Raw genomic sequence first — 12,585 nt, forward strand, 5'->3', positions numbered from 1 at the left:
GGAAAATAAAATGCATGCTTCCTTTTATTGATGATATAATTTTCGGGTGTCATTTCTTTGAGTAGCAAAACAATACTTTAAAATAACTTTAACCATTCCTCATAATAAAATTTCAGTTACTTTTTAAATTATAATTTCAGAACATAGGCATATAATATTAGAATGCTTTGGTACTTTGGACAAGAAAACTATTGAAAACCTTTTAAAAGTGAAATTATACTCTTAAACCAGTATGTTATTAATATTTGATTTGAAAAAAATGAACTTACTATGTCCATTAAAGCTGTGATGCTAAAACATTAAAAAAATAAAATAATTTTTAGTTTGAAGTAACTGTAGACCCATATATGCTGTAAAAAATACATATGCCCTTCACTCACTTTCCCCTTGGAGACTGTGCTTCAGTTGACATTTAACTGTATATCAAAATATATATGTCACTAATCTTGCAATTGTCAAACAAAATTTGGCCACTCCTTTCCAAAAATACTTTCATAGGCAAACTTTACCATTCTCACCAAAGAACAGAGAATACTGGAGTCTTTATGAAAAACAGGGAAGTCCTCTAAGCAGGAGCCGCTCAGAAAGTAACTCTCACATTCACAAATGTTTATAATAAAAGCAGTCATTGTCATTTTCCAATTACTACTTATTGACATGGTGCATCCAAAAAATTATTTTCAAATTTTGAAAGGCCCTTAAATTATCTAGGTCTTCCCTCTTTCCAGTTTGAAGCATACTGAATCTTTTCAAGGTAGCCTTAACTGGTTAAGTGATTGGTAGATGGATGATTGGAGAATTTCCTATTTGTACAAAGCAGAAAGAAACCCAGGAGTTTCTGCGCTAACTATGATCTACCATGTGCAGTGCAATCTCAGAAGTAATTGGTCAAAGACTTAGTGATATCTATATCACAACAGTTTTCCTTTTGCCAGGCTCAGTCTGCTATGAGCTTAATCCTATGACTTTTCATTCACCTTCGAAAATCTTACTTTTGCTAAAATTATCCTTTCTTCCTTTTCATTCTAAGAATTTCCAGTTGTAAGAGCATACATAAGGAACACCTTGAAATGCACTGTTACTGGCCTTTTGGGCAGGCAAAGTAAACATCAGGCTAAATATTTTGCTCCAGATTTCTACCTCCTGCTTTATCTCTATCTTCTGCTTATGACAAATTATATTAGATTTCCTCCTCAGAGATTCAGACATTATCCTCTGTGGCATGCCAACATCTTTGGGAGGAATAGCACATTGCATTGTTAAAGACTCATCCTACTGAGTCATTTCCTAGTTTCCAACAGGACTCCTTATGGGAAAGGGAAAGAAGATGAAGATGTGATGGAAAGGCGAATTAGTCAGAGATGAATATTTATATGTTCTGTCCATCATTACTCACATATATCACTATATCACTTGTATGCAAATGATATAACCACAGTAACTTTTTTTTCTATATAATTTGGAATAGAAATACCTTTTTAAAAAAAATTTATTTATTTATACAAGCACTGGGTACAGTCAGAAGCATGGGAGGGTGAGAGAATTCACCAGAGCCAGAGTGGGGAACAGAACAGGCAGACTGACGAAATACACTGCTGAGGGGAGCAGCGGACGCGGCAGGAGAGGTCTGCGTGCCATGTGGGACCCTCGCAGGTGGCAGGGGATCAAACCGGTGCTGCAGAGGCTGCGGGCAGCTTTGCAGCCCAGCGCTCAACTGCTGCACCACCAGGGGAGGCCCCTAGAGATGCCTTCTTTAAGAGCTGCCACGCTAAAGAAATAAACACAAGAAAGTATCTTTTAAATATGCAAATACATGTATTTACATGTGTTTGTAACCTGGGGGCAACTAACAGCATAGGAAAAAATGTATTAAAAACACAGATACTGTCTCTTTCACCTTTTATAATCCTTCCTTGGTTTGAGCTTGCCAGCTGAGATCTGTCTCACTCTATTGATGAGGAAATGTGCAGTGTTACATCAGAGGCTTTCTGTAGCATACAAGGGTAGAAGCATCCATGGCAAGTAATTCTAGCACAAGTCTCTCTAGTGATGACAACTTCACAGTGGGGGAACTCAAGCATTTCTATGGCCTCCATGATTCATCAACCTGAGATGAAAGATGGAACCATATCTTAAGAAAAACTCACACTTTCCCTGTGAGGAGAGTAAAAACACCATTTGTCAATCACATTTAGGGTGGTGGTTCTCATGATAGATGATACAGGATAAATGATAACACATGATCAAGTTTCAGATTTTATGGGCTAAACCAACAGAAATTTGTATATTCTATTCAAAATTTACACAGTTTGTTGGAGAGGAAATTCCAAAATCTACAACAGTTGGAGGGAAACCTCCCTATAATAATTATTAAGGAGGCACTAAGCACTAGGCGAGTTCTATTTTCTTTTTTTTTTATAATAAATTTTATTTTTATATTCCCCATACAATTGCAAATGCCCCATTCTTACCCCAATCCCTCCCCTCCCGGCCCCCACCCCCCAAAAAGTGTCTCTGGTTCATAGTTTTTTGTTGATTTTGATTTTCACTTTCTTATAGTTATTCATTTTCCTGGTCCCTTATTTAAGTTTTCTAGATTCCTGCTATGAGTGAGACCATCCGGTATTTTTCTTTTTCTTTCTGGCTTATTTTGCTGAGCATGATCCCTTCCAGCGCCATCCATGTTGCTGCAAATTGCATGTGTTTATCTTTTTTGAATGCTGAGTAATATTCCATGGTGTATATGTACCACATCTTCTTGATCCAGTCATCTATTTTTGGGCATTTGGGCTGTTTCTAAAGCTTAGCTATTGTAAACAGTGCTGCAAGCAATGAAAGCAGAATAGATGAAATGGAAGAACGAATAAGTACTCTTGAAGACACAGAAATAAAAAGAACCAAAACAGAAAAGGAAAGAGAAGTACAAAGGAAAAAGAATGAAGAAAGACTTCGGGAACTATCTGACTCCATGAGGAAAGGAATTATAGGAATTCCAGAAGGAGAGGAGAGAGATGTAGGAACAGAGAAAATATTCCAGGAGATAATTGAAGAGAACTTCCCAAATGTGAAGAAGGAGCTGAAAATTGATATACAAGAAGCAAGAAGAACACCAAACTTCCATGACGAAAGGAAAAACACAGCAAGACACATAATAGTAAAGCTCCCAAGAATCCAGGGCAAGGAAAAAATAATGAAGCTGACAAGAGGGAAGAAACAGATAACATTCAAAGGAAAACCAATCAGGCTGACATCAGAGTTCTATTTTCTATGTACTATCTCATTTAATCCTTACAGCAAAACTAAGGAAGTTTCTATTGTTGCCTATTTTATAAATGAAATTGAGACAAGAGCAATTTAATGACTTCTGTGGTCATTTGCCAATCAAATCTGAGATCTAACCCAGACTTTCTGGATCCAGAGGTATTTCCTAATCAAAATGCTGTTTCTCCACCCTGAGAAAACCATACCAAATGTTGTAAAAAATTAAAAAAAAAAAAAAGTAGTTTTAGCCCTGAGGTCTTCTTAATGAAAATCGATTGGCATTTTGAGTAGAATATCCAATGCCTTCTCTTTAATTACCTCAAAATTTTCAGAAAAAAAATATCTTTAGATGCACCAACTAAAACTTATAGAGGGAGAGATCTATGGGTTACTAACTTCCATTCTTTCTAGACAATGCTGATGGGTTTTCACCCAACCCAAAGTAATGATTTTTCTATTTTAAAGACAGTGTTGGGGTTACTCTCTCTATCTCAAAATGTCCACATATTTGCCAAAAATGAGTTTATCAGTTAAATGTAGCCAAGAGATTCCATTTATCTAATTGTCCTATATAAAAAAAAAAATAGTTTACCACTGTTTTTACAGATTGAGGCAAATCTGACATATTATTGACATATGCTATAGATTTAATTTAATAGCATGGTACAGATATGTGCTCTGATAAGTTTTTGTGAAAAATAGGCTAAGATGAGTAGAGTTGTTTCAATATTTATGGGGTTGAAAATGCAGAGTTAGCAAAGGAAGCATTTTAATTAAAACAATATTTCCCCCTATATGCTCAGAGTAAATGCAGGGGAATTCTATTAAAGATTTACTACTTGTTTCCATTTATTTTACTGGGTTTTTTAGGCATATAAAAGAGGTTGGGTTTTTTTTTTTCAATTTTTAAAAAATCTTTTGATTTTAGAAACATCCAAAAATAAACAGTTTCTCCTGTTTTTCTTTCAACCAAATTTATGTGACTCTTTAAGCTTAGTCTTTTCAAATTGTATGTTTCAGGTATCCTGGAGATAACTTCGGTGGAAATCGGAGTTGTTGCTGTCAAAGCCATTAACAGCAACTATTATTTAGCCATGAACAAGAGAGGGAAACTCTATGGCTCAGTAAGTATTCTGCTTTTATTTTAAAAATTCATGGCAATAAATCATTATCACAGTTTTGGAATGTTTCCCCCAGACATTGAATAGCTTTATTATCTTTCTGTTGCTACTAAATAGAGCTACAGTGCACTGGTCAGCAGAGTCTCAAGGACTGTTGCTCACCCATTAGTCTACCACAGAGGCTGCTGCTGGCATCCATCAATGTTCTGAACTACTAACTGGTCAGACTCTCACGGAAGCATCTTGTGAGATTGGCATGGGTGCTGCAGACACTTTGTAAACAAAGATCTTGCATTGAGTAGAAAATATACTGAGTGTGTTACAACAGAAGATAAAACAGGGACTCGGGTGTTTTATGCTTCTGTTAAAATAAATGAAATAAGTGAACCTATCCAGAAAATCATCATTGTATGCCATTCAATCAAGTCAAGTATTTATTTTCCTAGACTATAATCACTTATTCAATTATGGAGCTAGTATCAGTGCTTTGGGGACAACCACCCCTGTGTTGTATAGGGAGTATTAAGGAATGTCACTTTAACAGTGTAAGTAACTTGTTTTATTGCAATAAGAATTATTGCAATGAGCCTGAAGGTTTCAACTTAGATATTATCAGAATCACTGGGGGGTGGGGGATTCATTAAAACACAGTAAATCTGTAGTGGAGTCTAAAATTTTGCATTTCTAGAAAGGTTACAGGTGTTCCTGTTACTACTGGTTTGAGAAGCATGATTTGAGAAGTACAGGGCTGGTAATAGAATTGCCCTTCATTTCACTCACATCAGGTCCACTTATAATTGTGGAGTTAGATTACTTTGGGTTGGTCCTGGCAGCTAAGGTAAATGCTTCTTGCATGGGGGGAATCAGGAATTTTACTTAAGTTGTTTCACTAGATGTTACTGTTAATGTGCCTACAAGAATAATAGACCATTTTAAAACATGGTCTCAATTAATGGCTCACAGTTTCATTTTCAAATTGTATTATTTTTTATTGCTGTAACATTGGTTTGCAACATCATACAAGATTCAGGAGGGTAGGTCCACATGTCTTCAGGTATATGACACCACACCACACCCACCACCAATGTACCCATGATCCTCCATCATAGTCCACTGGGCCTCTTCCACACTTTGCCCTCTACCTTCTCCTCCCCTTCTCAGGGCCTTAATTCTACAGTAAGAGCTCTAGGTTTGTTTTATTTTGGTTTTGTCTAATCATCTGTTTTGTTTCTGTTTATTCCACATGTGAGTGAAATCATGTGGTATTTTTCTTTGTCCTTCTGACTTATTTCTTTTAGCTAATCCCCTCTATTTCCACCCATGTTGTTGCAAATGACAATATTTTGTTTTATAGCTGAGTAATATTCCATTGTGTATATACCATCTTTTCCTTTCAGTGAACATGCCCTGGGTCTTCCTTTTATCTACTGCATCAATTTTACTGGGTAAACAGACATGGTACAGTTTCTTTGAAAAGATATTAATATAGGGGCCTTCCCTGGTGGCGCAGCGGTTGAGCGCTGGGCTGCGAAGTTGCCCACAACCTCAGCAGCACCGATTCAATCCCCCACCACTGGCGAGGGTCCCATATGGCACGACAGACCTCTCCTGCCGTATCTGCTGCTCCCTTCAGCAGTGTATTTCGTCACTCTGCCTGTTCTGTTCCCCGCTCTAGCTCTGGTGAATTCTCTTACCCTCCTGCGCTTCTGACTGTACCCAGTGCTTATATAAATAAATAAATCTTAAAAAAAAAAAAAAGAAAAGAAGCTAATATAAAAACCCTTAGTCAAAACCAAAATTTTAAAGTCAAACTAACTAACATGAGTTTAGATTGACAGAGAAAACGTAGATTATTTTAATTACAATAAAATATGGAACTAAATTTTATTTGATAAAGTATACTTCTTTAAAAGGTGACATCAAGGAGAAATGGGTAACTCTCGAATGAACTGTGTCATAAAAATATTTAATGCTTTTCTTTCCCTTTCCTTTTTTTTTCTTTTATCATAATGGAGTTCACACACTGTGTATTTTCTTAAAAGCACACACTGTGCTTTTTCTTAAGCTCTAAGGTGTGTGAATTATTTCATTCCTTGTTTATATCTAAAGTAGCTGCTCACATCTTATTACCCCTTTTTAATTATCTGCCATGAGATTTACCTCATATCTCTCTCATTTATTTATTTTGACTCTCTTCCCCAAATAGACCATGAAATTCAAGAAGCCACGGTCTCACCTGCCCCCCACTATAGCTTCAGCAATTAAAAACACCGAAAGCAGATAGTTATACAATGCTTGAATCAGCCCTCCTGATAGGTCAGCCCATCACAGTCTGTGGTCTGTACCTCTGCTTGTCTCAGAAATAAGCCCAGGCCCTAATTATAATGTACTATTCATTGTGACTTTGCATTATCACCAGGAAGACTAGAAAAATATGGCTTGTTCAAATTAAATAAAAAATCTACTCAAATTGAACATTCTGCTCAAGGTCGAGTAGGACTTACAACCTTGCATAAAGACTATACCACCAAAATTCATGAATACATGCTGGAGATAATCTTTTGATGAGGTGACAACTCGAATAGTGCCTATCTTCACCACTGATTCCACAAGCCTTCTTGAAAACAGCAAATAACCAGAACGATTACTTAACCCAGCTCTATATTCCATTCCCTCCTGAATATTTTCCCCTCTCCCCTCTCCCCTCTCCCATTCTTATAGTCTTATTAATCATCCCCTGAACAATAGATCTATTGTATACCAAATTTTCTCCTGATGGAATTAAGTAATAAATGATAAAAATTGATTTAAATAGGACAGGCTCACATAGGGCATCATATAAGGACCAAATAAGTTTTCCAGGTATCCTGAGGAAATCCAAAACATTTTTCTAAACTATCAAAACTCTACTTTTGAGGTCTTGCTCTAATCTTACTCTGTTTCTCAGACATACCATCTGAGCTATGGCCCAAATATTAAAAACACTTGAAATGGGGGGTCTAATCCTATGTATTTTACTTTTAATAACACTGTTCAGTAAATTCATTTGGAGGAGGAAAATAATTAAGCTTTCACTGCTACTGTTCTATATACACCTTCATTTCAAACATAAAGTTGTCTAAAATAAATTCAGTCTTTCTAGTGCCTTTAAACTGAACCCCCTTGATTGTAATTAATATATTTATTCGTAAAAATAATCTCTTACAGAAACATTATTTTGAACATTCTGAGTAGAAAAAAAATAAGTAAAACCATACCAGCATTGAAATTCCTGTTAATGCAGAACTTTACGTTATATTAAAATTCTCCCCTTAAATAATTTACCTTTTCTTCCTATGATGAACTAAATAAATCATCATTTGAATGTTAAATTTAATTGTTATCTCATAGAAGAGAAGCACATAGGGTAAATACTTTCTAGGGAATAAAACTTAAACTGGTAATATTAACATAAAAATACGGTTTGTGATAGCTCTGATAATGTTTAAAATTCTGATCTAGGTCACAGAAACTTGGATATTTAAATGTACACACATTCAGTAATTGGGAATTTGATAGAAATCTCAAAATGTCCTGAGGTAAGAGAAACTGTTAGATACCTCAACTGAAAGATGTCTACAAGACTCTTGTGTGGGATGGATAAGGAAAAACACGAGAGCAAGCTCCAATTCCTTAGCTTCTTGGCTGTTTTAGTTTTAGGTATGAGGGAGAAGTCATATTTTTAAAGCAGTCTTGACATCAGTGAGATACCTTTTCTACTCCTTCGTAATTCCAGGTTGAAATCCTGGATTTTTGGAATGAATGGACATAAATTCTTGCCCCCGCCGCCCCTGGCTAAGACCTCTGAAGAGACACTAAGTCACATGAAATAAAGCCAAAGAATTATAACTATAGAGTGGAATTTCCCAGGATCAAAGTCTTTAGGGTTATACGAGATAGGTATGGTAGTCACCGTATTTGTAACTTCTTTGATATGGTAATTCACAAAGTAAGAGATCTGTGTCCTAGTTCTCAATCATTTCTAGACGTCAAAGTAAAATCAGTCAAAATTCCAAGTTATGAAAAACTGTAAATCATTTGCAAAATTGAGAAATACGGTATTTGGAAGAGAGGAAGACATCTTCCCCCGCCTATCACAGGAACTTTTGGTTATTTTGAACTATTATGGTTTTGCCATAAGATCTGCTTTTTTTTTTTAAGATTTATTTATTTATACAAGTATGGAGGTACAGGCCAGAGGCATGGGAGGGTGAGAGAATTCACCAGAGACAGAGCAGGGAGAAGAACAGGCAGACGGACTGAAGACACTGCTGAGGGGAGCAGCGGGCGAGGCAAAAGAGGTCTGCTGCGCCATGTGGGTAGCTCCCTGGCCAGCCAGGAATTAAACCCACACTGCAGAGGCTGCGGAAGCTTCACAGCACTGCACTCAACCTGCTGTGCCACCAGGGAGGCCCAAGATCTGCTTTCTTATCAGTGCATTTGTTGTATATTTATAGGTAAATTCTGCAGGCTTGACATGCCCACCTTTTCTGGCAGTCCTATTTTTTTCTTAGGAGTCCTGGTCATTACTCTGAAAAAAGAATCAAAAAGCTGCTTTTCTATTGGCTCATCACAAGTATTATTAATGGAATATTTGCTTCTTGACAGCCATTCTAGGTACTTAAATCATGTCATAGTCAAAGCACACCAGCTTTTGAAAAAGTCCCCAATACGTAGTGATGATAACCTATTAAGATGCATCATGTCCCTTTAAATGTAGGATCTATTTTTGTGCTTATGAGTTTTACTTTCCGTTGTTGACATTGTATATCAAGTATACAGCTTCTATACAAATGGTAACAGCAAACCAAACTTTTAAGGTTCTCAGGGTTCTCTGGGTGGTTGTGGCAAATAAAATTTAGTATCCTCACAACAGGAGTAAAAGATTTTGATTTTTCCTTGCAGAAAGAATTTAACAATGACTGTAAACTGAAGGAGAGGATAGAGGAAAATGGATACAACACCTATGCATCTTTTAACTGGCAGCACAATGGGAGGCAAATGTATGTGGCATTGAATGGAAAAGGATATCCCAGAAGAGGACAGAAAACCAGAAGGAAAAACACCTCAGCTCATTTTCTTCCAATGGTGGTACATTCCTAGGCGAAAGCAATCCTTGTGGCTGCAGTAGAACCAAAGGCTCTTTTGCCAGGAATTGTATTCTTCATGAAGACAATAGCTCCAAAGGCAAAGACACATGGCTGATGTCTACTTGCTTGAAAGAAAAGGAAGCCTTTGAAGGTTTTTGTACTCACTGCTGACATATGATGTTCCTTTAATTAGTTCTGCGTCATGCCTTATAATTGAGATATAGGCAGATCAAATGGGATTGAAGTTATTCCTAAGTGAACAACATTGTGGCTGGGTTTTTTTTTTGGGGGGGGGTGTGGTTTAAGTTTTTGTTTTTTGTTTTTTAACCTCTGAGATAGAATTTAAAGGACATGGAACAATCTGTTGAATGGTCTTCGGGAAAGTTATTTATGGAATACGAACTCATATCAAAGACTCATTGCTCATTCAAGCCTAATGATTCAATGAGCAGTAAGACACGCGAGCATTTACTGGAAAGCACTTGGGTCATATCATATGCACAAGCAAAGACGCTTTGGGCGTTGCATCTTGGAAGAATTGGTTAGGATTAAAAAATGTAAACATGATAGTGTAAAACTGTTCTAACAAAACAAATAGTGTATGGTATGCTTGTGCATTCTGCCTTCATCCCTTTCTATTTCTTTCTAAGTTATTTATTTAATAGGATGTTAAATATCTTTTGGGATTTTAAAGAGTATCCTCAGCAGCTGCCCTCTGATTTACCTTTTCTTTTTCTTTAGCATACCACATGCATATTCTCAACAAAACGTTTTCAAAATTTGGCATACACTTCAAGAATAGGAGATGAGATTGGGGAGGCAGTATGAGAGAGTACTGTGTGCTATTAGTTGACTTAATTTGTAGTTCTGCAAAAAGCATCATCAACAATAAATAGGACAGTATCATGGCATGACTTCCATGAGAAATGTCTGCCATCATTAGTAAACATGTATCACTCTTAATCTTCCTTTCCTAAAAAAAAAAAAATAGACCAGAAATCCAAATTCTTTTCTTGAATATATCAATGGGTCTCCAAGGATATACTAAAAGAAGGAAAAATAATTGGTAAATACATTTTGGTCACCTAGTCTCGTTATTTACTCACAATTTTTGCCATATGTCACAGTGGTAAGTGATGAAGAGGCTGTCTGCTCATAGAAGAACCCTTTGTAAGTCCCACATAGCGCATCTCCCCCAAAAGGAACTATCCAGGAACTTGGTATGAAGTGCAACCCTCCCAGGGGCTTAAACTGAGCAAATATATCCTAGTATATGTGTAACCATATACTGAAACCTGTTCAAACTGTATGATCTAGTCTTTACACCAAATAAAACTTATTTTCTGTAAATTTAAAGAGCTTTGGAAGGTTCCATAATATAACCATATCAAAATCATTTTGTTAGAGCAGGTATAGAAAACAGTACATAAGAGTGTACCAGTCATCATCACATTGTATTCCACTAAATAAATACATAAGCCTTATTTGCAGTGTCTGTAGTGATTTAAAAAATGTAGAAAAAATACTATTTGTTCTAAATACTTTAAGTGATAACTGTAAGATTATATTGATGCTGCAGTTTTATCTTCATATTTCTTGTTTTGAAAAGTCTGTTTATTGTTGGGACACAGTATTTTGGTACAAGGAAAAGACTCACCAAATGTGTCATTTTACTAAAGTTTAACCTCTAGAAAGGCTGGTGTGTTGTGATCCTCTTTTATAACTTAAATGTCAATGCTTAACCAGCACTTCCAGTTAATCTGCTATCTAAGAATTAGCTTTATTAAGAAACTTTTCCATAAAGTAATCCCCCAAAAAGGCCATATTTTCCTCATTCCTTAAAAAAGTTGGGATTTCAAAGAAATGCATTTGAGACAGAGTGTTTTTGGTTTATGGCTAAAGTTTCATTTCATGAGGCTTGGCTTCCAACTTGCTTTTTGACAAATGGGATTCTAAAAATGTTTAATTTTTGTGGTTGGAGTCTATATGTTAAAATTCGATTAGGAACCAAGCAGAGAACTAGAATGTAATACATTCCTATATACTTAGGTTATCTTTGTTCTTTTATTTTAAAGTAATAATTGCACCTGACACATGAACATAGACCACCCACAACCAAATTAAACGTTCGGTGAGACAAATATAGTATTAGCTGGCCATGGTAACAGCAAATAGGGCACAAACTGGATTCCTATTCCTCATAGCCATTTAGATTACCAAAGAAACCCTGTGTAAACAATCATCATTATGTACTCAAAACACTCAAACAGCTTCTAGCAAAATGTATCAAAGATTGCAGAAGCCAAAAATAGAAAACATCTCCCTCACCTCTCCCTTACACACAAACACACACATCAACAGAGATAAAGACAGAAGCAGTTTGGTAAGGAGTAAGGAGATTCTCCTGCACTTAAAAATGGCATCTTTGCTCGATATTAGTATAGAATTCTGGCCCCCTTTGCAGTGGGACTGTGCTACTGAAGAAAAAGCAGTCCCAGCCTTGAATGTTAATGTCAATGAAAAGAACAAGATCTTGGGAACTCTTGCCTCTGTCAGAAGTGTGGGCCCTGGTAGCAATGACAAGATGTGCCAGCCACAAACATGTGTCCATGTGAGGGCTGGTTCCAAGGAGACTCCTTATAAAATAAAGAATCCCTTCCTCCTCCTACCTCCTTAAAGGCTGAACAGTGTATAGTATGTTACATTTAAATAAATCAATAAAAATGCTGGGAAAAGAAAATAAAAATATTGTCCTTGTGTGTTTTATGAGCCTAAAACACTACCTGGTAATAGAGAGAGAAGTCCCAGTGGTGTGTGCATGGCAGGATGTGGTTAAATGCCCGACAGCCCCAAACAACAACAGGACAAAAAAAAAAAAAATCACTCAAACATTTGTAAGGTTTCTTTAATGTTTTACATGTGTGAGTCAGCTATCCTTACTCTAATAACAACCAAATGCTTTTGATTTTTTCTAAGTATTCAGGTCCACCAAGTTTACACAGTGGATAAAGAAGGATGAATTGAAAACAACGATGGCTGTGAAACAATGAATGGCTTTTGGAGCAAAGCCAAGA

At 36.4% G+C, this 12,585-nt stretch overlaps 1 protein-coding gene across 1 annotated transcript in view; it reads left to right on the forward strand.

The window, feature by feature from the left end:
* The window catches only part of FGF10 (fibroblast growth factor 10), a 74,542-nt gene extending 62,304 nt beyond the window's left edge, over positions 1-12,238 (forward strand). The window contains exons 2-3 of the mRNA XM_037529671.2: positions 4,282-4,385; positions 9,327-12,238. Of these exons, the coding sequence (XP_037385568.1) occupies positions 4,282-4,385; positions 9,327-9,524 (302 nt within the window). The 3' untranslated portion in view covers positions 9,525-12,238. The remainder of the gene's footprint in view (positions 1-4,281; positions 4,386-9,326) is intronic.
* The last annotated feature ends 347 nt before the right edge of the window (positions 12,239-12,585 follow it).

The sequence above is a fragment of the Talpa occidentalis genome, unplaced genomic scaffold (genome assembly GCF_014898055.3).
Source record: "Talpa occidentalis isolate TD23 unplaced genomic scaffold, MPIMG_talOcc4v2.1 talOcc4.6, whole genome shotgun sequence".
NCBI classification, from domain to species: domain Eukaryota; kingdom Metazoa; phylum Chordata; class Mammalia; order Eulipotyphla; family Talpidae; genus Talpa; species Talpa occidentalis.